The 26,127-nt window shown below is 55.6% G+C and overlaps 1 protein-coding gene across 4 annotated transcripts; it reads left to right on the top strand.

Moving 5' to 3' along the window:
* The first annotated feature begins 6,097 nt into the window (after positions 1-6,097).
* On the top strand, positions 6,098-25,846 carry PTPN7 (protein tyrosine phosphatase non-receptor type 7). 4 transcript variants are annotated; one of them, XM_064399138.1, is made up of 11 exons: positions 6,098-7,292; positions 10,619-10,667; positions 13,019-13,247; positions 13,629-13,812; positions 14,242-14,326; positions 14,860-14,936; positions 17,288-17,425; positions 18,175-18,285; positions 18,857-19,014; positions 19,783-19,896; positions 20,451-25,846. In XM_064399138.1, the coding sequence occupies exons 3-11, from the start codon at positions 13,117-13,119 to the stop codon at positions 20,542-20,544; spliced, it is 1,092 nt and encodes a 363-aa protein (XP_064255208.1). In that variant the 5' UTR covers positions 6,098-7,292; positions 10,619-10,667; positions 13,019-13,116; the 3' UTR covers positions 20,545-25,846. The 4 variants fall into 4 exon arrangements, with proteins under 4 accessions (XP_064255208.1, XP_064255212.1, XP_064255209.1 ...); XM_064399142.1 differs by lacking the exon at positions 10,619-10,667; XM_064399139.1 differs by lacking the exons at positions 6,098-7,292; positions 10,619-10,667 and adding an exon at positions 11,052-11,183.
* The last annotated feature ends 281 nt before the right edge of the window (positions 25,847-26,127 follow it).

Raw genomic sequence — 26,127 nt, forward strand, 5'->3', positions numbered from 1 at the left:
CTGCAGCAGGTGCCCACCCAGCTCCTGCCACTGCTCCTCTGCTCCAGCACAGAGCCCTCTGCCCAGCTCTCCTGCTTCTTCCCTGCCTGTCACTGAAACTCCCCTCTGCCCTGGAGGGTACCAGGGCTGCTGGAACATCCCAGCAGGTCTCCACACAGATATTTTCTCCATTCACAAACATAGCTTTCCTCTCCTTTAGTGCACATTACTAAAAGGGGCCGTGCAGAGTGTGCACTGTGTCAGCCCCTGGGGCCTGGCTGATCCCTGGGGAAGGGGCAGCAGAGAGGATGCTGCCACACAGGGAGGCTTTCACTGCTTGGATGTGTCCTGGCTTCTCATGGGAGACAGGATCAGTCTGGATCTCCTCAGGGTTCAGTCCTGCATCCTTATGTGATCAGTGATCCCTGACCATGACAGAAACATGATCCAGCCCCATGCTCCTTGCAGGGATGGAGCAAGAGGCAGACACGGTCCTGTCAGAGCCCCAGAGCCAGGCAGCTCTGCAGGGAACAGCCCCCCACACATCTCCTGCCCAGGATGCTGCTGCATCAGAGCTCTGTGGGGCCTCCACTGGACTGCAGCTCCCCAAAGCTGAGCGACCCCAAAGCTCACTCAGGTGTCCCCCCATGTGCTTCTGGGGACAGGCTCAGGAGGCCCCCAGGAGAGGGGCAGGCAGAGCTGCCCAAGGGGCTGTGACAGGAGCTGGAGATGCCCCTGGCTGGAGCAGTGCCCAGGTGGGACATGATCTGCCACAGTGCCATGGTGCCAAGCTGGCAGGGGTGGCATGGCAGGGCAGGGTGGCCTGTCCCAGCCAGGAGCAGAGCTGGCTGCCTTTGCCCCCTTCCCTGCAGCCCTGTGAGTGCTCAGCTGCTGCTTCTCCATCCTCTGCAGCAGCACAGACCTCTGCTGCCCTGTCCTGCTACCACAGACCTGGGCCCCAGCACCAAGGCAGGCTCAGCATTACAGAGGAACCCCCTCTGCCCCAAAGTGCCCCTCAAGAGCCAGAGGTGAGGTTGGGGGTAGAGGACAGTGGACCAGCAGCTGCAGCACTGCACAGTGACCACTGGCACTGCCCACCAGGGACCACGCCTGTGATCTGCTGCTGGCCTCAGGGGTGGAAAGCCCAGTGCTTTCCTCAGGATAACCACAAACACCAACCTGGTGCCAGCCCTGACCCCGTGCCCGCTGTCAGGAGCAGGACAGGGTGCTCAGCAGCCCTGGGGGTGGTACAGCTCCTGTCTGCCAGGGCACAGCTCTCATGGGCAAGAAGCCAAACACTTCTGCTGCATCTGGGGCCCTGGTGACACCAGTTGCTGCCTGCATTTCTCCTCCAGTGCTGAGCCATGGAGCACCATGGCTCCATCCTTGGACTTGCTGGCAGGAAATGTGTTCTCAGCCCCAGAGCAGCTAGGGACCCCTCTCAGCCTCAACAGCAGAAGAAAAAAACCTAAAAAGCTCAGTTTCTTTGCTTTTCCTCCAGATCTGGGGCATCTGTGGCTCCAAGCATCACAGCTTTCTCACTGTGAGCAGAAAGGAATATTTCTGATGCCTGGAACCAGGACAAAGCAGACCCCATGTGCTGCAAGCTCCCGTGGCTCACACCTCCGGCCACAAGACCAAGAAGGCTCAGAGGAATCACAGGAGGAGCATGCATGGCCCAGCATGGCAGCTCCCTGAATTTCTGAGGCCAGAAAGCACAATCCAGAGCAGCTTTCAGGAGCAGACGGGCCCACATTCTGTTGTGCTAGGAGCTGGAGGAGCAGCACTGGGCAGTCCATCACCTCTGCATTGCTGCCCTCTGGCTGCCTCTGCCTGTCCACGGCCTGGCTCCTCCAGGGGCCTGACAGGGCTCTGCCGCTTGCCATGCAAGGAGAGAGACTTGTTCAGGTTGGAAAAGTCATCACAGAGTTGTTCAGGCTGGAAAAGCCTTTTAAGATCACCAAGTTCAACTTCTGCACCAGCACTGCCCTGTTCACCACTGGGCCATGTCCCCAAGGCCATGTGAGAAACAACTGCTCACTTTTTGAAATTTTTGAAGGTTTATTAAACTTTAGCAAAAAAATACAACAGAAGGACTAAATAAGGAAAAATTACAGTGCTGGGAGCCCCCATGACGTGACTACCAGCCATGTGCTCATGTTCAAAATGGATGCTCTGCTTTTTACACCTCTAGGCCTTCCTAGAGTCCTGTCAGTTAGGACAGGGTCCTAACTTGCTGTCCAGGGGTGCAGATCACTTTCTCACACCTCGGGTGGAGCTCAGGTGTTGCCACAGTAACGAGCCAACCCTCCCAAATGCCCCGAGTACCGAGGCCAGCCCATGGTAACAGTGAGGGGGGGACACATCACAGTAACACAACTCTACATCTACAGAACTTCTCTTAACACTCACATAATGTTCACCCTTCAGTGAGAGCCACCATCCCATCACTCATCTCTACCAGCCACATTTACCTGCCTTTGTCTCCATCCTGGGCAGCCTGTGCCAGTGTCCCATCACCCTTTCAGTGAAGATTTTTTCCCTAAGCTATAAGCTGCTGGCACATCCTCCTTTGGCCCCAGGCAGCTGCATGGCCAGACCCATCCTGTGCTGGGTGGGACACAGGCAGCATCATGTGCACTCTGTCCTTAGCAGGGTTAAGAATCTTAACCCCCGAGCAGTGACTCACTTGTTGTTGTTGTTAGTAATGAAGGGATGGGATTATTTTTGGGTTAAGAATGATTTATTGTTTAGATAAATACTAGTTTCAGAGGTTGTGAGATTTTAAAGGAGTATTTGGTTATAGTTTAAAGTCACAAGTTTCTTTGTTATGAGGTATATATATAACTTTTTTAACTAATAGATAGTTGCTACAGGGTTTATTTTGTTTTTTTAACTTATCACTTTTACTTGTACTGTGTTATTACTATTTTTATTCAATGGGCTTCTAACTCACATACACACATATGCTTTATTATAACTTAATAAACTTATGAAAGTTTTTTAACTTTTAAGCTTAATAACTTTTTATAACAAATCAAATCCTTCAGTATCTGTAGAAGTTTGTGTTTTTCCAACTCCCACAACTTGCCATTGGCTGGACTCACCACACCTATTTCTGCAGCAGACATGGGCTGAGAATGGGCTATTTTAATCACCTTTCTAGCTGCTGTCAAAGGCTAGAAGAGGATCTGAGCCTGTCGAGTCTTAAATCTTTTTGCTAGGGTCAAGATTAAATGTATGATTTTTTTGTTGGGACTCAGATGTTTATTAATTCTTATCTCTGTCACAGTCTCACAAACCCTGAGTTCTACAGCACTTCACTCTAACAAACAAAAAATGGAGCCCTGTCTCTCTCTCTACAAGGCCTTTTAAGGATAAACTGTCCAATTAAGAAATGATGCCTCAATTATTTTTATTTTAAAAATAACTAACTAATAAGTAATAACTAACAACCAATTACTAATTACTAGTAATTGATAATTAATAAATAATTGCTAAAAACTACCTACCTGTGGCCTGCAATGTGGACTTTTTTATCTAATTACACAATATGACTTAAATTTATGAAGAATGAAGTGAAGAAGAAGGACCAGCCTCTGCCTTAAAACCTCCATCTTGCTTTATATATATTACCAAATTCTAAAACTTTATATTCTAAAACTTTAGACTCTTAAGTTTTTCCCCCTGTGATATCACACACTTCTATTCAAACTCCACACCCACAATCCCAGTTCTGCCATTCCATTCTGGAAGCTTCTCCGCAGCCTCAGGTCAGTGCAGTGTTCTCCTGGGGGTCAGTGCCTGGCAGCACAGAAATCTGAAATTCTCAGCATCCAGAGTTCCAACATGTGCCTTAATCACACACCCCCCTGGAGGTGCCAGAGCAGCCCAGCCTGGGAGGGCAGTGCTGTTCCCCGTGCCCGTGGGTGCGTGGGCGCCGCGCCTCGTGCGGCAGGGCTGGCAGTGACGCTCTCTAACCGCTTCCTCTCTCGCTGGGCTCTGCCTCCTGCCCCTCCTGCCCAGCTCGTTTCCTGTGACTGATAATGGCACTGCTGAGAGGTCGCCAGGCTCGGCGGCCCCCCGAGAGAGCAGCCCAGGCACTGGGGCAGCAGGGCAAACCCAGCAGGTCCTGCTCGTGAGAAACAACTGCTCGCTTTGACAATTTAAAAAGGTGTATTAAACCTTGACAAAAATACAAAAAGGACAACATAAGGAAAAACTCACAGCGCTGGGAACTGCCCTCGTGGATACCACGTGGCTGGTTCGTCTTCAAGGTGGATGCTCAGTCTTTTATACCCCTGGGGCTGCATCAGCCAGCCCCGGCCCCTCTCACAGTCTGTCAGTCAGCTCTTCTTTGCCATTTATCGGTGGAGACTGCTTTCTTTTAGCTTGATTGGAGATCAGGTGTTGTCATGCTGCACGTCCTAAGCAACAAGTTTTTTCCTTCCCAACTGCCCCAGGTAAGGGGCACATGTGCACACCTTTTTACCTGTCCTGGACAACCCTGGCAAAAATACAGGGGGGGAAAGGGAGCTGTGGGGAGAACAGAGGACATCTAGACTACAGTAATATAACTTTACATCACTAAAGCTTTTCTTAATATTCACACAATAGTCATCCCTTAATTGTGAGAGCCAATCATCTCATTAACTATCTATAACAGTCTGCTGCAGTGTGCCAAGGCACCCAGGATAGGAATAACATGATGAGTCTTGAGGATTTTTGTGCCTTTTTCATTGAGACCTATTGCTGGTCGGGGGTCTATGTACAAATCACAAATGGGACTGCTAGGAATGTGTCTTGAACTGTTTATTTTCCAGCATCAGTCTCATTACATGGTTGTGACAGTGAGAAGATGCCAGCAGCTCACGTCCCCGGCAGCAGACAAAGAACTTAATGTTACAATTCACTTTAAAAGTATTTTGACCAGTCACACAAAGCAAAAGCATATTGACAGTAGTTCTATCCACCACTATAAGCACACGTACCTTCAGTTAAAACAATGCTTGCTTATTTCCAATACAATACCTGCTTGTAAGCCTTAAGATACAATGCACAGAGCTCCATTATTAAGCTTAGAACTTCCTAACATCTCACTAGATAAACTTTTCTGTAGCTAAGGGAGTTATTCTAGACAAGTGTTAATACACAGACGATTGTGCTATTTGTCCTTACTTTTCAACTTGTCATATAATTTTTCTGCTAACAAACCTTATGGCTACTGCTTAGCTCTAATCACAGTTCTGCTGTCTCTGAGGCCTGCCTTTTGCACCTTTCCAAACCTCTCTAATTTTAAAGATTCCCACAAGACCTGCTTTGCCCTGTGTGCTGTGAGGACGGAGAGGAGCTGGGGGGGTGTCCTGTTCCTGGAAAAGTTTTTTTGTAGGCAGTTCTGTGGTCTGGAGCCTCCTGAGAGGATGTGTGTGCCTCCTGGCAGCCCACAGGTGTCCAAGCAAGGCTGTCTCCCCAAGGGAAACCAAAGTGCACAGCATTCTCCTGACAGCATTTCTAAAAGCACAGCTCTCTTGGGGGCATCCAGGAAAGCACAGGACAAGTCCAAGTGACACATGGATGTGACAGGTGCTGTCACAGGTGCTGGGGCTGTGTCCCCAGCAGAATGTCCTGGTAACCAAGTCATTCTGTGGCCCTTGCCAGCCCTCTGTGGCATTTGTTGGTTGAGTGTCAAAGTCTCAGCACCTCTGAGGACTGGTTTCCTGTGTTTTCTTAGATCCTCTTTACCCTCAATCCCTGGGGACATAATTTAGTGGTGAACATGGCAGTGGTCAGTTAATGGTTGAACTTAATGATCTTAGAGGGATTTTTCAACCTTAATGTTTCTGTCATTTCCTGATTCTATACACCTGGCTTAGGAACAGTCCTCCACTGTAAATTGATCAGGGGAGCTTCTTTCCATATGAGGAGGGGTACAAACCAAGCTGATATAAAGCACTGTCACTCTGAGAGATCACCTTTCCTAGGGGAACTGTTCCTGTGCCAAGGCACCTTCTTTAGTCCACAGCAACACCAGCTCTGCATCAGTGTTGTCCCAGCCCAGTGGTGCTGGTGCAGCCCAGCTCTGCTGTTCTGTTGGCAAGTTTGGAGGAAAGCTCAGCTTGTTTGCAGGAGATACAGGAGTGTCTAATTCCAGAAACCAAGCATGGTTCTACTCAGCAGTCACAGAACCACAGAAGGTGCTGAGTTGGAAGGAATCCATCAGGGTTATCAAGTCCAACCCCTGGCCCTGCACAATCCCACCCTGTGCCTGAGAGCTTTGTACAAATGCTCCTGGAGCTCAGACAGGTTTGGAGCTGTGACCACATCCCAGGGGATCCTGCTCCAGTGCCCCACCATCCTTTGGGTGAAAAACTTTTTCCTTTTATAATTTAAGTCTCCTGTAACACAGATCCAGCTGTTTCCTCTAGTCCTGTAACTGGTGACAGAGAGCAGAGACTGAAGCTGCCCCTCATGAGGATGTTGAAGCGCTCAGCGAAGCCTCCCCTCAGTCTCCTCTTCTCTGGGCTGAACAAACCGACTGATTCAAAGAAAACAATCCAGAGTTAAGCAGGAAATCCAGGTCCTCAACTCTTCTTCTGGTTCTCCTTGAGGAGAGAGCAGAAGCACAGGGGCTGGCAGCATCAGCGGCAGTGCCTTGGCAAAACGAACCAGCAATTGCTTAATTGCCGCCAGCTCCAGCCAGGCAGCAGCAGGAGCAAACTGTGCCCACGGGGGAAAGGCGGCACATCCCGGCCGGCCAGGGCCCGCTCGGTGCCGGGGGGATGCCGGGGGTCCGGCGGGCAAGCAGCGCTGCGCTGGGCGCTGGGCGCTGAGCGCTGAGCTCCAGCCCTGCCCGGAGATGCTCCTGCCGGGGCTGTCCTTGGGAACGCGCTCCCGTGGAGGACGCAGGAACAGCGGGACGCGGCTCTCCGGAAAATCCATCTGCGGGGCGGCTTCCCCCGGCCGCCGGGCGCTGCCGGGCCCCGGGCCGGCGGGCGGGGGACACGGGTGACACGGGTGACACGGGTGACACGGGCACAGGTGAGGAGCCGAGGGCTCGCTGCCCCCGGCCGGCCCTGCGGGATGCTCGGCATGGCTGCACCGTCCTCCTGCTCCTGCCGTGCCCTGCCGGCAGCCGATCCGGCGGCGGGCAGAGAGCCTGCTCCGTCCCCAGGCAGCTGCTTCACCTTCAAGCCTGCGAGCGATGCTTAGGCAGCGCAGGAGATGGGATCATTTCCAGCAGCCCGCAGGACATCCTGACTCCCGGCCGTGCCGACGGAAGCAGAACCTTCCCTTCCTGAGTGCCGGACCCAGAGGTGACTGGTGGGACAGAGCCGTGGTGGGGTCGGCAGCCCTGGGGACTGAAAGTGCTGGGCAGTGTCTGTGCTGTGGGTGCCCCGGCTGAGGTGACTTTGGGGCTGCAGTGCTGTGGGGAGAGGGTGAGGAGAGGTGCTGGGGTGTGGATCAGGGCAGGGAGGCTGCATGAGGCAGCCCCTGCTCAGGAGACTGGGGGCAGAAATGGCATAAAGATTGGCTGGACATTAGTGGGAAAATAGGTCCCAGGCTAGAGCTGGAAGGTGCTTTTTTCCCTTTTGCACAAAGGGAAGCGGCTATGAAATCACGGCCAGAGGTGCAAGATGACCCCATGCAAAAGGAGTTTTAAAATGCAAGTGAACAAACAGCAAGTACCAGTCAGGGAAAAATCCAGATCTTCTTTTGCAGAGCACCAATTCCACAGGGACCCAATATCTTGCTGAAAGTAAAGCCACACCTATAATGACTCTTCAAGGCCTCTGAGACTGTGTGATGGACCTTACATCCCAACAGATAATCCTAATGCACAGATATCACAGACAGAGGACACAGGGGATCCCATGTCTGGCACATCCCTGGCTGGGTCAGGGTGAATGGTTGGTGTGGTAACAGCTGGCACTCTTCCCTCCATGTGCATCCCTCCATCACCGCTCTGGGCATCACCATCACCCCTGACACCCTACTGCCACCAAGGTCAGAGCAGAAAGGAATGCTGGGGGACAAGGGATGTTCCTGTTCTGGGACCTCACCAGTCCCTCCCCACCAGGGGAGGGAGGCAGGAAGGCGAGGGGCACAGCAGTGACCTGCCTGGAGCCATTTCCTTCAGTGCTGCTTCCTCCCATCCCCTCCTGGGTTTTTGCCCTGGACACTATCAGGTTCCTCTTCACTCACACCGGATTGCAGTGGCTGTCCTGGTCCTGTCCTTACAGCAAACTGACCCTGGGTTGGGATCTGCCCCTAGCCTGGACACTGTCTCCCCTCAAAGCCAGGTCTGCCCTGGCCCCAGCAGTCCCTGCTTGTAGGATCCAGCAGCTCTGCCCCCCAGGCCAGCCTGATGCAGCTGCTGCAGAGCTGGTGGTGTGACATGGGACAAGCAGGGCTGCACACGAAAGGCACAGTCCTGGCCAGAGCACCTCCCAGCTCTCTGCTGCCCACTGCACCCCTCTGTGAGCCCAGCCAGGGGCCCTCAGGAGGAGCCAGCTGGCACATCGTGCTCCAAGCAGGGGCCCAGAGGTGGCCAGAAGAGATGTGCCCAAAGGTGCATTCGGGGGAAGGCAGGGAGAGGGCAGGTCTGGACTTCCCTACTCGAGGTCTCTGCCCGCCAGCACGGACGGGCACTGATGAGTGACCAGGGACACCTGCAGATGTGGGTGTGCACCCACTGTGTGCCCAGTGGGCAGGAAGGGCAGGGCTCAGTCCCAGGAGGGCAGCAGATGTAGGTGGGTGCAGAAAAGGTACAGCTTGCTGCCCAGGTGGCACCGAGAACTGAAAAATGCCCTGGGTCAAGCACGTGTTCTGACTCCCTCTGCTCCTGGTGTCCCTCACATCCAGTCTCTCTCTACCAGCTCATGCCTCATTTTCCACCAGCACCTTCATTTTCATGCTGTGGTCTCCACAGGTCTGTGTCCCCTCCCATGCTCTCCCTTCACATGCACCTCCTCAGCGTGCTGGTGCTTTGGCAGAGGGGAGGAAGGGCAGCCATGCTGGCAGGTGGGAGCACACCGGGCTCCAGCTGTGCACCATCAGAGGTGTGCAAGGGTCAGGACATGCACCTCCTCAGCAGTGCAAACTTTTCTGCTCCTAGGAGCCTGGGCCATGGCACATCCCTACACAGGACCCCTACTGCATTCCTCCTGCCCTGGGTGGGTGGCCATGGCCAGGACACTCTCTGCAGTCTCCATCAAAGTTTTCTGCACAAGGAGCAGCCCAAGGGGCCAGGTGCAGGTTCCAGAGGTTATCTCCTGGGTGTCCTGCTCAGCTGCAGCTGGCACAGGCTGGTGTGTGACTGGCAGGGCCAAGCCAAAACACAGGGAGCTTTGAGCAGCAGAGGGAAGGTGCTGCAAGGCTTTTTTGAGGACATCCCTGAGCATGAGGACCTTGGTGCTGTGATGCTTCAGAGGCAGAGGATGCACTGCATCCCAGCATCTCAGCTTCCCCTTTTTACTCTGAGTGAGGTCCTTTGTCATGACCAAATTCAGGTGGAACCAAATAAGCCATTTTGCAAAGGAAATGCATCAGCATCTTTCCTGCAGCATCCAGAGGCATTTAATGGCCAAGGCAAAACCTGGCAAGGGGAATGTCTTGGTTTGAAAAGCCAGGTGTCTGCCAAGGAGGGCAGGAGCCTCCCTTGAAATTGAAAATGCAAACCCCCTCCCTCTGAATTATTATGATTTTGAAATTAAGGGGCTCTCAGGCAAAGACATGGCAGTAGGAATAACAATTCTTTATTAGGAAAATAAAATATACAAATGCAATAAAACAAATAAACAAACAAAACAAAACAAAACAAAAACCACCAAAAAACAAAACCCACTGCCAGAGTCAGAAGGGGAAATGGCCCCCTGTGTGTCAGGGTGGTGGCACAGTCCCATCCCATGGGGGCTCAGCCCTCCTGCAGTGCCAGCTGTGCTTCTGCTGGAGCAGGGATCCTGCACAAGGGGGGAGTTTTCCTCTGAAGCTCCAGGGCTGCTGGAGATGGGCCTGCTCTCCCTCTGGCAATGCAGGGCAGGAGAAAGCTGCTCCTCTGGGAATGCAGGGGGCAAAGGCTGCTGTGCTGTTCCAGGCTCAGATTGGATCCAGGTAGGAATGCTTGGCTCCTGCCCTGGGCAGAGCATCTCCCCATGGGATGCTGGAATTTGATCAGCCCTGCAGGGACACTCAGTGGCCATGGACAGCAGAGATCTCCTGGAGGGAGGATTGGCTGTGGGAGAGACGAATAAAACTGCCCCATGACCAGCAGAGAACTGCCCCAGCTCTGACAGATGGTGACAGAATGCACAGCCCCATTTCCCACCTGAGACATTCTATCCTCTGGAACCCCTTGAGCTCAAAGACACCCAGACGGGACAGGTGCCGTCCACACTTAGAGCACAGACACAGTCCCAGCCTCAGGAAGTGTCTGCATGTCTAACAGGGTGTTACTCCAGCACAGAATTTCATTTGCTTACTCTGGTTCCTACTGGGAGCAAGTTTCTGAAGACACCTTTTTTAGTCCTGCAGTGCTGGTCATCCCAGCAATTCCTGAGCTCTGTCAGGGACAGTGGGAAGGAAGGGCAGTGTGTGGTGGGGCTGCCTCCAGGCCTTATAGATGTTCTTTCATCCCACACAGGGCACAGAGAATTCCTCAGTCTATCCTCCAGCCACTCTAGGATCTGCAGGTGAGACACGGGTCCTGGATAAGTCTGTTCTGCTGCTGGCCAAGGCCAGCACTTTCTCTGGAGCTTGGGTCCTCTGATGTCCTAGCCCTCGGGTGGCACTGGGTGGCACTGGCAGGGTCTGCCCAGGGAAGCTGTTCTGGCACACCTGCAAACACACAGGTGTGCACAGACACGCAGCTCTCCAGCGAGGTGACAGCACAGTCACCTCAGTGAGCTGGGCTGGGGTGGCTCTGGCCAGAGCAGCCCTCGGAGCAGACACAGGAGAGGTGTTTGGGGTCCGTGGGGCTGTTGGGGTGCAGCAGGAGCTGCTGCAGCGCAGCGGGGTGGGGGCTGAGGAGGAAGGAAGCTGCAGAGCCCAGGCACGAGCAAACAGGAAGAGCGGTGGGGATGTGTCAGGAAGGATGTGCAGTGCCCCGAGGGCAGACCTGGCCTACCTGAGCCAGGCCCCGGGGAACTGCGTCCCCAAATACACCCCTGCCCTTCCCTGCTGGAAGGACAGACCTGTCCTACCCTGAGGTACCCGGGGTGGTCGTGGGTGCACAGGGGTGTCCCCACGGGGGCAGGGGTTGGGACGGTGGGGTGGCACAAGGAGCACACCGGCAGGCACCGGGGGTGGGAGGCTCTGAGCGAGCCCTGGCACATTCCAGGGGGATGGGGAACAGCCAGGGCACGGCCTGGGCAAGAGGACAGCGGACATGGGAGGATTCATCCTGGCTCCCTGTGGGCTGTGGGGTGCGATGCCCCCAGAGCAGCCCCACTGCACCATGCCAAGCAGCCTGCCTCACCAAAATGTCTGGCCTTGCCCATCCCTCCGTGCCCCATGGCGTGCCACAGAGGGCACGGAGCACACGCCAGCAGCCCCGGCGGAGCTGCCTGTGGAGGCAGCCGGGGCTCGGGGAGGCCGGGCCGGGCCCGGGGCAGGCCGGCCGTGGGGAGCAGGGCTGGGCGGGCGGGCCGAGCCAGCCGCAGAGATGTGGCCGGTATGTGTGTGGGCGGCAGCCGGGGTGGGGGAGAAGGAGGGAGAGGAAGCAGCAGAGGCAGCAGCTCCTTTGATAAGCGGCTTCCTGAGCACTTGCAGACCGTGCTGCCAGGCCGGGAGCGGAGCCCTCGCACGGGGCAGCAGGTAGGCAGCCCCCAGGCCAGCAGGGAGCCGGGAGAGCCCCGGGCCTGTGCCAGGGGCGGTGGGCATGTGTGCGTGCATGGCAGCGCCAGGCTGGCGGGGATGCTGGGCAGGCCATGCGGGCGCTCTCCCTGCCGCTGAGGTGCTTCCCTGGCACCTCCAGGTGTTTCCTGGCCGGACTGGGATGGGAGCCTGGGCTGTCTCTGGGCAGCAGCTGCTCTTGACCTGCCTGGATTGAGAACACCCTGCGTGGGGCATGGGGATGGTGTGAGTGGCAGTGGTGGCATTGCCACTGCCAGAAGTGCCACTGGGCAGCAGGGAGTCCTGGGGAGCAGCTCCTGCCCTAGCTGTGTTCCCAGCCACCATGTGGACACCAGCTCTCCACACGACCTCCCCGAGCAGATGGGCTGCCTGGGATCCCACTCTTTGCCCACCAAGAGCTCTGACTCTGCATCATTCCCTGCCTCTGGGTCTGTTTCCTCCTCATGGAGGAAGCAGGGGATGAGGAGGTTCAGGATCCCAGGGGGCTGCCTGCACCATGAGGAGCTGTGCCCAGAGGTGAGTCAGCATCACCTGCATCTCCCACCCCTGGCTGGTGATGGAGGATGTCTGGCACCTTCTCCAGCTGGGCTGCCCCATGGCCTTTTGCTCAACCACACAGATAAAGCAGTTTCCTCTCGGCAGTTGCTGTGACCTGCAGGATGGAGGAGGCTGTACTAGGGCCATGAGGCTGTAGAGGGTGTCTGGTCTGTGTGTCCCTGCAGCAGGAGATGGCCAGGCTCCGTGCAGTGGCTACAGCCACCTTGTGTCACCTGCTGAGTGCTGCCGTGCTCAGACATTCCAGCTCTTAGTTCCCCACCATGTCCCCAGGATGAAGTGGGAGGACAGTGATGGGGAAGGGCTGGGAGCACAGGGCATGTGCTTCCATGGAGGTGGAGAGCATCTGGGGCTCCCAAACCAGACCTGCCCTGCCACCACAGGGTGGGTGTCCTCCCCTCAGGGGAAGCAGGGGGCCCTTGGTGCCATGCCCAGGGTCACCAGTGTGGGCTGCAGTGCTGCAGGCATCCCCGAGGGTGACTGTGCTGGGAGCTCTCCAGGATATCTGCATACAGGGGCTGGGGTCTGTTTCCAGGACAATTAAGCAGTTAAAATCCATCCCTTGCTTGCAGACCATCTGTGGGGGCTCCATCCAGCCTTGTGGTGTCTCAGATCGGACTTTTTTTTTTTCCAGCTGCTTCTCCTCTGATGGCTCCACGATCTCCCAGGAGCTGAGAGCCCCCTGTGTGGCCCTGCTGTGCTTCAGGACGAGGGCTCTGTGGTTGCTGCAGCATGGTCCAAGCCTGCTTGGTGTGCTTCAGAGTTCATAGGGGCAGCCTGGCAGCCCAGGCAGCTGCAGTGGACATGGACAAGCCAGACAAGCCCAGTCCCCCTGCCAAGAAGCACGTGCGACTCCAGGAGAGGTGAGTGTGCCTCAGGGTACCCATGGCACTGCTCATCCCAGGGCTCCCCTGACCTTCCTTCCTGCCAGCCCTCTGCCTGCCAGGCTCCCCTGACCTTCCTTCCTGCCAGCCTCTGCCTGCAGCTGCCAGGTCTGAGTGTGGAGGCAGCCCTGGCCCCCACCCAGCCCAGGACAAATCCCGACACCTTCAGTCCTTCAGGGGCTTCCTAGCAGAAAGGCAAAATGTTCAGCTAGCTCCTTGTTCCTCAATCTCCCCATCTGCTGTGGTCTCCGTCTGGCTTTTGCTCAGTGTGGGGTGTTTTTAACTGATGATGCAGTGGGGTGGGCTGTCCTTCTGTCCCAGGGTGGCAGTAGGTCAGCCAGGGACCCCTGTGCCTTGCAGGAGGGGCTCCAATGTGTCACTAGTGCTGGATATGAGCTCTCTAGGGAACGTGGAGCCCATCCAGCCTGTCTGCACGCCACGGGACATCACACTGAAGTTTCTGAGGACATCCAGCCACGTGCTGAGGAAACAGGAGCTCCAGCAGCACGCCCAGAGCCTGGCACAGCTCCAGGAGGAGTTTTCGGTGCGATGATCATGATTTTCTCTCTCCCTCCTCTCAGGAGGAGTGGCAGGGGCTGGCAGTGGTGGGGCTGATGGGGTGAACATTGGGCTCTGAGCCCAGCTGTGCCCCACAGCCCCAGTAGGAGGGCAGGCGGTGTGGGCAATGACGGGAGGGGTGCCCAGGTCCCACCTGATCCCTGGCGCACACATTTCCTGTTGGGGTCCCTGGAAAACCCTGTCCTGCCCTCCCATGCCATGCTCTTCTCCCAGCACTGCCTCTCTGGAAGGACTCCCACCACAACTGAGTAAAGGCAGCACTCATCCCAGGAGCTGCCATCTCTGGGATGCCCCTGGGTCAGCTCTGCCCTGCTGGGCAGCCAGGTCTGCCACCACCAGGGGACACAAGTGGCAGCAGTGGGCTTTTCCTCATGGCTGTTTTCTCCCCCTGCAGAAAATCCCACCCAACTTTGTGAGTCCGGAGGAGCTGGAAATCCCTGGGCGTGCTTTCAAGGACAGATACAAAACCATTCTCCCCAGTATGTGCCACTGTGTCCCTTTGCCCCCCATTTGCCTGTGTTTGCCTGTGGGTGAAGGGTGGCTCAGAGCAGCCCTGGCACTGGGGTGGGCACCCCTGGGTGCTGTTGCTGCTCTGTGTGCCCATGTTGCAGGGGTGTGCACAGTGCTGGGGGTACGTGGGGAGCTGCTCCCTGGGGTTCCTACCCAGGTGTGCAGCACTCCTGGGGCCTTCCATGTCCCAAGGACATGGCCCTGAGAGTGTAAAGGCTGAGGGTGTTCTGGAGGGGCTCAGCTGGGCTCTAGTCAGGTTCTGTGGATGTCCTGGGGATCACTGCAGGTGAGTTACCCCACCTGCTCACTAGGGCACCTGCAGGTTTGGGCTGTGCCCTGCCAGGGGAGTGAGGCTGAAGGGGGACGAGAACAGGCCTGAGGGAGGGTGCAGACAGCTCTGGACATGGCATGGAGCAGGAGGACACGGCCTCCAGCCCCTGGGGTCAAGGCAGGGAGGATGGGCAGGATCAGTCCCTTGGGTAAGACCTGTGACATCTTTCAGATCCTGAGAGCCGGGTCTGCCTCAGGAGGGCTGGGAGCCAGGAGGAAGACAGCTACATAAATGCCAACTACATCACAGTGAGTGTTCTCCCAGGGCTGCAGCGAGGGCTCCCAGGGCATCAGGTGGCAGGTGCCACATGCTGGGGCACTGTCACCTGCTCTCCTGTGGCTGCTCTGGGGCAGCAGACTTAACTTTCCCCCCCTGTTGGAGGTGGAGATGTGGCTCCATCTGCACAGGGCAGATACACTGTTCCTGTGGTGGGAGAGTCTCACGAGGGAGCTGCTCTCAGCTTCTGGACACACTGAGCACCCCAAAGGGTCCCTTGCAGTGGCTTCTCCATCTGCTGCTCACACACTGGCACATTGTCTGGCAAAGGCACAGGAGGCAAACTGTCAGCAGGTTATGGCAGCTGAGAGATCCTCAAACCTCACTCATCCTGGGATTTCCTCTCTGCTCAGGGAGCTTGCTGAATTTCCCAGGAAGGGAACTAATGAAGATGGGGTGTGGCTTATATTTGGCACATGGTGGGTTCCTTTCCAGAGACTGAGAAATCCCCAGACCCTAGGGTGTTACTTAGACAACTTGGTTTTGATTCCATCCCTGTGCAAACCCTTCCAGGCTGCAGTCTCTGCCAGAATGGGATCTCTGTGAGCCAGGTGCCAGCTTTGCCCGGCGGGCAGAGTTCTGGCTGAGCAACTGATCTCACTGCTGCACCTGCCCATGGGGCTGCCCAGGGCCAGGGAAGCAGAGGGATGTGAGTGAGGCAGTGAGGAAAGCAGGACTTGGAAAAGCAGCCCACAAAATGCTGGCTGGGGTGACACACAAACCCCTGGGAGGAGCTGGAGGGCTGTCAGGAGCATTTCTTTTCTGATGGTGCTTGTGGCTCAGACCCACAGCAGCAACCAGCACCCAGCAGGGAGGGTGAAAGCTCTGTGAGACAGGAGCACTGTGCCCAGAGCTGCTGGGAGCTCCAGGGGCAGTTTGCCCACGGGCAGAGGAGCTGTGTCTCCTGAGGCAGCCTGGCAGCACGCAGATGCACATCAGGTGACACTGGCACCCTGTCCCTACACCCTGGGGTGTGGGACACCCAGGAATGCTGTGTCTTTCTTTACAAGGTCTTTTAAGACTAAACTATTTAATTAAGAAATGACACCTAAATTATTTTCACTTTTAACTCAATAACTCAAATAATTACTCAAAGTCTGCAATGTGGGCTTTTTTGTCTAATTACAAAACACTACTTTAAACTTATGAAGAAGGTGAAGAAGAAGGACTAGTAACTGCTTTAAAACTTCTATTTTAGTTCTATATATACTATTGTATTCTAAAACTCTAAACTCTAAGTTTTCTACTCACTGATATTACACACTTCTAACTAAACTACACACTCATAGTCCTAGTGCTGTCAATCAATTCTGGAAGCCCTCTCTACAGCCCCAGGTCAAACAGTGTTCCCCTGGGGTTCTGTCAGCACAGAAATTTTAAAACTGTCAGCAGCCAGGGTTCCAACATCTCCCCCTCTTGTTGCATCCCCTCTGCCTGACCTGACTGCTGGCAATGCACAAGCATTGCCCACCCCTGTGTGCAGCTGGTATTTCCTGACCCCTTCCTTCCCCTTGCCTCCTCAGAGGTGCAGTGGTGCAGGAATTTGTGGGCAGATCAGAAAATTGGCAACACGGCCTGCCTGAGCCTGCCTGGGAGGCACAGGAATCTGGGAGGGCTCTGCAGGAGATTGATCACATCAGCCCCACCTGGGATTGATGCTCTTCCTGCTGAGGTGTTCCATGAAATGTTTTTTAGCATGGCTGGGGGGGGGAAAGTGGAATTCTCAGGGTTGACACCCCCACAGAATGACATTCCTTAATCATGTTTCCTAGGAAAAATAAATCATCTCGAGGCATGAAAATAGGGCTCTGCAAAATGTTCCTGAGAACATTCCTGTCCCTTACCTGGGCCAGTGCAACTTCTTGTGACACCAAACCATTAACAGATTGCTGGGAAGGCCTGGATTTTCTATACCTTTGGCAATTTTATACCAGGAGAAGTGTCTGGAGACAGAGGATGCTTGGAGCTGTGGAACAGGGATTCCTTTTTATCCTTGTGAAATTCCCACAGTGAGGAGTGCAGCTCCTTGTGTGAGCTTTGCCTTGCCAAGGCACCATCAGCTATTGTCACACGGATAGTGACCTTGGGTGTGCAAGGCCAGCTGCATGGACTTGCTCCTGGAAGATGGGGCCAGTGGGGTGGGGAGGATGCCTGGTGGCTCCTCAGCAGATCTACAAAAGCATTTTAAGGACAGGTTTAGTAGGAAACAGCACGTGTGGCTCAGCCTCTGAACCGTGGAGGAGAACAGCGCGGTGAGGGCTGGAGCGAGCTGGGCACAGCCCCGGTGCCCTCAGGTGTCCCTGACAGCCCCTGTGCTCGGCAGGGCTACGCGGGGCGGCCCCGGGAGTACATCGCCACACAGGGCCCCCTGCTGAACACCGTGACCGACTTCTGGCAGATGGTGTGGCAGGAGGAGGCTCCCCTCATCGTCATGATCACCGAGCTGCAGGAGCGCAAGGAGGTACACGGAGCCTGCAGGGCCTGGGCACGGGGTGGGTGTGCTCACAGTGGAGGTTGTGTGAGGCCAAATGGGGGGCTGTGCACCCACTCACTGTGCTTTTGACTCAGAGGGTTCCCTGGTGAATCACAAGTGGAGGAGGAGATCCCCAGGCCTGCAGCCTTGGCCTTATCTGGTTTTCCTCCTCACACAGCTATGTGCTCTGGGCTGGATAATGGGATAAAGGGTTTAGGGCAGCCCCCAGGGATGGGCCAGAAGCAGTGGGCAGCAGTGCCCCTCTGGACCCCCAGAGCTCTCCCCTGGGCTGAGAGCTCTCAGGAGGGGATCCAGCCCAGGGGAGAGCTCTGGGGGTCCTGAGGGGCACTGCTGCCCACTGCTCCTGGGATGGGAGCCACCAGTACCTGCATGGGGGAACTGGAAACTCTTTCCTGGCCATGTCCTTGCTCTCTTCTCTCCCAGCTGACAGCCTCCCTGTCCCCTGGTCCCTCTGGAACCTTCCTGGGCTGAGCAGGGATATGCATCCCTGGGGCCTGAAAGCCAGGCCAGGGCATGGGAGAGGGTGCAGGGGTTGGGACCTATCCCTTCTTTGCTTTCCCTCTGTATCACTCTACCTCCACCTTCCCTGCTCCCCTACCACCCCCAAGGTGCCCCCCTCCCAAGAGCATTGACTTAAGCACAGTTCAAACATCCTTGAGGAGGGTCCTTGGGTGCCTTGAGCATCTCCACAGCCACAAACCTGCCTTGTTCTCCAGAAATGTGTCCACTACTGGCCCGAGAAGGAGGGCACCTATGGCCCCTTCACCATCCACGTGCAGGGGGTGAGCGAGTCTGTGGAGTACGTGGTGCGGGATCTCTCCATCCAGGTGGGTCTGAGCCTCATCCTGGGGGCACAGAGGGAGCACTTGGGGCCCAGCAGTGCCTCTGGCACCCTTGGCATCTCTGGTGAGATGGCAATGCTCCGTGACAGGGAAGAGGAGGGTTCATGATTCTCAGGAGGCCCCCTTCCAGAGGAGGGGTGTGCAGAGCCTGGAGAAGCTGGGAAGGAGCAGGAGCCAGCCCTGGGGTGCAGGGGAGAAGGGGTCAGCTGGGCAGAGCAGCACCAGCCTGCTGTTTTTGCACTGTGCCATTAGACTCTGCCCCATGGGCTCTCTGTGTCACCCTGGGCTGACCCCAGCCTAGAGGATCTGGCTTGCATTGCCTGGACTCTGGTGGCAGCATTGGAACACTGCCTCTGTTCTCATCCTCTGGGATGGGACATCCATTGGCTCTGGCCCAGGGGTCTCTCCTTCATGTCTGGCAGAGGCTCAAAGAGGGACTCAGGAGGAGTGTGGCTGAGATGGGTATGGGCTGCTTGAGCTCTGCTGAGCTGAGCACCCCGTTTCATCTGGCCTGAGCCCTCACATCCCCATTTCTCTTTGTCCTGTGCTGGAAAAGCTTGGGAAGGAATGCCGCAAGGTCAAGCACATCCTTTTCCCCTCCTGGCCAGACCAGCAGACACCCGAGTCAGCCAAGCCCCTGCTGCACCTGGTGGCCAAGGTGGAGGAGGCTCTGCAGGCTGCAGCCAGCCCAGGGCCCATCGTGGTGCACTGCAGGTAAGAGCTTGCACCTCACCTGAGCCCGTCTGTGCTTCTCCTTGGGGTCAGTCCCCTGTGAGTCCTCACGCACAGGTCCCACGCTGGTGCAGAAATCCCAGGGCTCAGCCACCCACAGCAGAGCTGTCAAGCAGCAGCTCCTGTCCTGGCAGCAGGATGGTGGCATTAGAGTGGCATATCCTGCACTGGGGTCCAGCAGGGTGGGAGCAGGAGGGGTCTGCATTTGGGACCCAGCCACCAGCCCCACCCTACACCCACAATTCCAGCTCTGGAAGATCCTGCTTGAGCAGGGAGATGGAACTAGGTGACCCCATGGCTGGTCCCTGTGAACCTGACCCATTCCTGCTCCCTGTGCCACCAGCATGGCCTGTGGCTTGGATGTGGAGCCATGTTTCAGGCCAGCTCTCCTGCAGGAGGTGGCCTCTGCCTATTCTCTCCTTGCTGAGTGAATTTGGGGATGGTGGAGCAGAGCACCTGGTTGTCCCTAGGGAATGTGCAGCATGCACTGCTACAGGCTGAGTGCAAACCTGGGGGGAGCCCAGCTGGGAGGGAAGGGGGCTGCAGAGCCCACTGCACAAGGATGGGCACAGACTGGTTTTGTGTTTGCAGAGCAGCCTCAGCCCCAGTCCATGGTTTTTGGTGCGTGGCTCAGAACCTTGGTCTGGCAGCTGGGGCCAGAAGCCCAGCGTCCCTCTAGGCAGAAATCACAATCCAGCTCAGCAGTGCAGGTGCAGGCAGTGGGTGCTCACAGCTGTGTCTGCCCTGCAGCGCGGGCATCGGCCGCACCGGCTGCTTCATTGCCACCAGGATCGGGTGCCAGCAGCTGCAGGACAAGGGGGAGGTGGATATCCTTGGAATCGTGTGCCACCTGCGCATAGACAGGTGGGTACACAGAGCAGGTGGCTCCTGGAGGCTCCTGCTGGGTGCCAAGCCTGGGAGCAGGGCTGTGGGAGGGATGTGGCAGAGACATGGGGATGGGCATCTCAAGGGGGCACAGGGACTGTTCCTGCTGGAAACCAGAAGGGTTCTTGGGGGGTGCAGGTGTGTGGATAGCAAAAAATTCCCAGTGCCAGGCTGGTTCTGCAGTCAGAGCTGTTGTAGCTCTGACACGAGGACATGAGGGAGAGGAGAGGGGCTGTGAACCTGGCAGCCATCTGCTCCTCTCTTCCAGCTCAGCCACTAAATCCAGAAACACTCCACCTGGCCATTTTTCAAGAAGTACAGGTGAAAATTAGCACCAAGTCAGCTGCTAATCTCACTTTGAACAGCCCAGCAATGCATCTGAACCCCTCTGTTTTTGGGCTGATCTGCTGCCTGCTTCAGAGGCATCTTGACATGGCTGGTGAAGTGGGAATGTTTGTGCCCTGGGGGCAGAGAGCCGGGAGCAGGGTTCTGTGTTTGGTGAAGTGTCAGTGGGCCCTGCCTTTCCCTTGCAGAGGTGGGATGATCCAGACGAGCGAGCAGTACCAGTTCCTCCATCACACGCTGGCTCTCTACGCTTCCCAGCTGCCAGAGGGGGCAGGCTGCTAGTGCAGGGCCCCCAGCAGGCTTGTGGCTCCCTGCTCTGACCTCTCCTGCACCAGCCTCGGGGACACCTTCACCAAAACCCCTCCTGATGCTGCCAGGCCACAGAGCAGCAGCGTGAGCATCCCTCGGGATGAGTACAGCCAAGCCAACCCCGACTGTGGCTTTGGACCCTGGGGATGAGCAAGGTGAGGTGGTGCACTGGGTGCTCGAGGTGGCCACTGCTGCTGGCTCCAGGCAGATTTCACCCATAGAAAGCAGCCTTGGCTTTTGAGAGGTGCAAGATCCTGACCAAGAAGAGCAAGCTGTGTGGAGGAACTGCAGCTGGCAGATGCTGGGAGCGTGGTTTGCCTTTCAGCTGCACACAAATGTCCACCCTGTCAGACATAGCACTGGTGGAACTACCCTGAAATAAACAGAGCCTCTGTCCTGGCTGTGCATCCTTTGTGGGCAGGGCTGGGCTTGCTCCAAACATGCACCACTAAACTCCTCTTGCTAAAGACACACCTTGATGGCTTGGTGCACGGGCAGCTAACAGTGTCCCACAGCTTGCTTCCCTCTCCACCTTCAGCCAACACCTTCTCAACAGCCTTAAAGTAGAATCCTAGAATTATAAAGATTGGAAAAGACCTCCAAGATCATCGAGTCCAAGCTGTGATCAAACCCCACTGAGCCTACTAAACTGCATCATGAATTGCCATGTATATTTGTTTCTTGAACACCTCCAGGGATGGTGAGTCCCCCCTCTCCCTGGGCAGTCTGTGCCAGTGCCTAAGCACCCTTTCAGGGAAGAAATTTTTCCCCATATCCAACCCAGATCTCCCCTCTCTCTACCAGGGGAGATTCCCAAGTGCAGTTTACAAGTGATGTGTTCCCAATTGCCTTTTGTTGCATGAGGACAGGGATGTTGAATTCTTGGGGTTTTTTTCTGAAACCAGAACCAAAAAATATTTGGTTTTATTAGGTTGTCTTTTTAAGTGATAAATCCAGGGGGGAAAAACCCAAGATGGAAAAGCATTTTATCATAAAGCATGGAGGTGGAAATACTCTGTGAAGTATTTTGAAGTACTGTGAAGGTATTCAAAGCTGCCCTTGCCAATGGGCATCAAACACCCACTTGGGCAGTGAGGGCTGGGAAGAAGATGGGATCTGCCCAGTCTGTGCCCACCCATGTCCTAAGCCTGACATGACCCAGTGTGAGATCCAGGGAGAAAAGGCCCAGTCTTCCTGCTGGAAGACATGTGTGCATGAGCTACCCCTTCCCCACTCCATGGCTCCCCAAAGTGCAGCTGAATTGCTGCCCAGTGGTCTTCCCTGTCCACATTCCTCCTTGGCACCAGGAACAAATCTGCTTCCTGGCCCAGCAGCAGGAAAAGGAGCAGATCTCAAGTGACATCCTTTCACCTGCTGCATGTTCATCATCCTGGCAGAGAAATCCCCCTGCTCCTAGTGCCAGGTCAGCCCTTCCTCATGCCCCAGCCTGCCCAGCCGGGTGATTTGGGGGGGAATTGTGTTCTCTGTGGGACTCCTGTGTGATTCTCAGGCACTTGGACAGGCTGTGGAGCTTCTGCAAGCTCCCTGCAGGTCAATGCATGGCTCAGGACTTTGTGTTCTCAGATAATTTGGTGTTACACTGTTATCTTTAATGGTGTCTCTGGAAACACCCATAGAGGTTTGAGTTGTGAGACAGGCTTTATTCAGCATCCCCTTCCTCAAGTCTTTCCTCACCCACTGCCATCAGGCAGGAGAAGTTGAAGTCTTGCAAACTGCACCTGGACAGTTTTCCTGCACTCCCTGGACAGCAGGACACACTCCATTTTCCTCATGCTTTCAGTTTGCTGTCCAGAGAGCTCTTGGGGCAGGCTCAGGCCAAGGGCTGCCTGAGGCTCTGCCAAGGCATGCAGGAGCAGCACCAGGATCACAGCTGGGCCAGGCATGTTGTCACCTCCTCCCAGAATCCCCACCAGCTGCTGGGAGTTTTTCCAGCTCAGCTGTCTGATGCAGATTATAATCAGTTAAGCAGGTTTCCTGCCTTTTGATTTCAGTTTTACCAGCTCCATGGCCCTTCCCTGGCCCCTGTGGGAGTTCTCTCCATCCTGGGTGCACTGACCCCTGAGCAGCGCTGGGGGCTGTGCTGAGCCATCACCTGTGTTATTGCCAAGCCCTTCCTGGGCTCACCCCACGTCAGGGGTGCAGCAGGGTTTGTGTAGCACAGTTTGTGTGGGTGGGATGGGGCTGGCCCAGCCTCATCCCCTGTGGGTGCAGCTGTGAGAAGCAGGTGAGCAGCACTGACAGCAATGAGCCTTGGAGTGCCCAGGTGTGCTGAGCACCCACCAAAGGGAGCAGAGGGCACACGGGAGCACTGCAGGAACCATGAGGGGTACAAAAGTTTGGGCTAAAGAACAAGAAGGGCTGATTGAAGCCCTCTGAAGTGGTTTGGTATTACTCTGTATAGGCTGAAGCCCTCTGAAGTGGTTTGGTATTACTCTGTATAGGCTGAAGCCCTCTGAAGTGGTCTGGTGTTACTCTGCATGGGCTGAAGCCTTCTGACATTGTATGGTGACACTCTGTGTATTGTGGCCGTCTCAGCTGTGACCTGTGCTGTGACAGGTTTGGTCTGCTCTGGCTGTGTCCTGAGAAACTGCCTCAGGTCCATAAAGAGCACAGAGTGCCAGCAGACAGAGGAAAGGAATATCTCTAAAATCTTGTGCTTCCCCATGCTAGCATTAAGCCCCTGAACTTGGTCAGGGATTTCAGCCCAGCCAAGATTGCTGCTGTTCCTCAGTCCCCCACTTGAACCCCAGGTATGGTCCCAGCTGTCCTTGTCCTGCTCACGGTGTTCCTGTGCCCCACAGGAGGTACAGCCCAGCCAGGCAGAGCTGGGGGCCCTGGGGTGCAGCATCCTCCAACCATGTCCCCAGGAGGCCAGCTCCTGCCCAGTGCTCAGGAGAAGTCCTTCCTCTACACAATCATAAATAAGTTTGGGTTGCAATCCATCTAGTCCCAGCCACTTCCACCATCCCAGGTTGCTCTGGGCCCTGGGCACTCCCAGGGATGAGGCAGCCACAGCTTCTCTGGGCAAACTGTGCCAGGGCCTCACCACCCTCTTTGTGAAACATTTGCTTTTTACATCTAAGAAAATATATTAGGTATAAAGATATAAGATCCTGTCCTATCCACATGACTGTAATTTTGGCCTGGGGTTTTCCAGGCTGGTAGTCCATTCCCTCCCCTTGCAACAACTCACTGGGATGGGAGGAACAAAACATGGTGGCCCATGGCACACATCACCGTTGTGGCACACATCACTGTTGTGGCACACACCAGCTTTGGTGGTGGCAAGTAGACCCAGAATGCTCCAAATTCACTTGCAGCTGGAGGAAAGTTTCAATGCCATCAAACAGCATTGCTTCAGCAGGTCCTTGGAAAGGCACAGCATGTGCCAAAATCCAGCATTTTGAATAATTAGTAATAGCTTTGCTCTTAGGGGAGTGGTGGTAACCTGGACTCCAAGCAATCAGTGACCAAGCCATCACCTGGAAAGGAGTCACTCCAGGGCACACTTTGACACTCCCAGGCAGCACTGGGGTGCCAGGATCTCAAGAAGGCCCCATGGGAGCACCTGCAGCAGATGGGACCCCACAGCAGCACCCACCCAGAGCCAGAGGGAGGCTTGCCCTGGGGGCACCAGGAACACTGAGGGACATGGCAGTGGCAGCTCTTTGTGCTGCTCCTTGGTAAGCCAGGGTTAAACTCGGCCAGGGGAGCACCAGGAAAAGCCTCCCCTCACCCATGTGGGCTGGCACAGCCCTGACCTCTGCTTCCTTAAGGAATTCAGTTGAGCAACCACATCAAACCCTCCTGGGAATGCCAAACATGCTCTGGAGAGGTCTGGGGGTCTCAGGTCTGGAGAGGCCCTAGGGTGGTACCAGATCTTGCACAGGACTCTGCCCAGTCCCCAGCTCTGGCACAGACACCATGAGGTGACACCATGGGGACAGTGCTGCCAGGGTGCAGCCCTGCAGGTGCCACCATGGACCCTCTGCAGGGAGCAGAGCTTGGGACCCTGGTTCAAACCAGTGGGAAACAGCCCCATGCCCCCAAACCTGTCAGAGCTGACTCCCCTTGATGGGAATAAGGGAAATAGGGTGGGTGGAGTGGGGATAGTGCATGAAAATGATCTTTTTTGCTTGGTTTTTTGTCTCCCCCAGTGTGGGGATGGTCAACAATGGAACTGTAGTTCCTGCTGTGAGGGTGAGTTTGGTTTGGGCACTGGATGGGCAGTGTCTGTGGCAGGGACTGCAGGAACATCCAGGGGCAGTCCCTAACAGCTTCAGTGCTACAGGAATGCTGGGGGAAAGCCCCAAACTGCTGTAGGGACATTCTTAGGCCTGGAGTGTTTATTAAAAATCTGTTTTCCCCCATATTTGTGAGGCCCCACCTCGAATGCTGGGTAGAGTTTTGGGCCCGTCATGAAAAAAAAGGCACCTCAAGTGCTGGAGCATGTCCAGAGAAGGGAGTGGAGCTGGGGAAGGGTCTGGAGCACCAGGAGCAGCTGGGAAAGGGGCTCAGCCTGGGGAAAAGGAGGCTCGGGGGGAGCCTTGTGGCTCTGCACAACTCCTGACAGGAGAGGGGAGATGGGGGGAGTTTGGCTCTGCTCTCAGGGAACAGGGACAGGAGGAGAGGGAACAGCCTCAAGTTGCACTGGGGGCAGTTTAGATTGGATATTAGGAAAGATTTCTTCACCAGAAGGGTGGCCAGACCCTGGCACAGGCTGCCCAGGCAGTGGGGGAGTCACCAGGGACATGGTTCAGTGGTGACCATGTGTTGGTATAACAGTTGGACTCAATGATATTAGAGGACTTTTCCCATCTGAACAATCCTCTGATTCTATGAAAATAAAAAACCTTCAAGCAGAAATTACATGCAGGATTTGGGGGATGATGAATTTTTCACTGGTATGAGGAGTTCTGAAGGGGAAAAAACAACAAGAAACAATGGTATTTCTGCTCCCTCAGGCCTCCCTTCAGGAGCACAGGGATCCTGAGCTGGCTGCAGCAGCTTGGAAAGCAAAATGCTTTGTCTCCAAAAATAAAGTCAGCTTCCCCGTGACTTATAGCACATGAGGGAAACTTCCCCACCCTTAATTGTCAGGGGCCGTGAGGTGAATTGAGCCCCAACCCAGTCTCCCCGTTTCCTGTGCACACACATTTGTCTCAGGCAGCCCCAGCAGTGGATTCAGCACTTTGTCTCTCACAGAGCACCAGCAACCTCTACACATGGGCTCTGCCCAGCAGCTGCTGCAATAAAGGACCTGCTGTGAGGGAACTGCAAACAGCCTGGTGTGTCAGTCCTTGCCTTGGGCCTGGCTCAAATCCCACGTGGATGGAACTGAGCCCTGTTGGCGTGGCACAGCCAGGCAGCCCCTGCCCTGAGCGCTCAGCACGGCGTGGGAGAGCACAGCAGAGCCAAGGCACAGCCCTGGGGCAGCTCTGCACCCCCAGCCCAGCAGAGCTGAGCAGGGCCAAAGCAAGAGGGTTTTGGGGCTGCTGAACCTGATGGCTGAAGGCTGCTGTGGCAGCAGGCTGG

This window comes from Passer domesticus, chromosome 25 (genome assembly GCF_036417665.1).
Source record: "Passer domesticus isolate bPasDom1 chromosome 25, bPasDom1.hap1, whole genome shotgun sequence".
Taxonomy (NCBI): domain Eukaryota; kingdom Metazoa; phylum Chordata; class Aves; order Passeriformes; family Passeridae; genus Passer; species Passer domesticus.

Excerpts from the sequence above, each read along its gene's own strand:
- PTPN7 (XM_064399138.1), top strand. The coding sequence starts at position 13,117 with ATGGTCCAAGCCTGCTTGGTGTGCTTCAGAGTTCATAGGGGCAGCCTG. Across the intron at positions 13,248-13,628 it reads CACGTGCGACTCCAGGAGAG|GAGGGGCTCCAATGTGTCAC; the intron begins GTGAGTGTGCCT and ends TGTGCCTTGCAG. Across the intron at positions 19,015-19,782 it reads CCCATCGTGGTGCACTGCAG|CGCGGGCATCGGCCGCACCG; the intron begins GTAAGAGCTTGC and ends TCTGCCCTGCAG.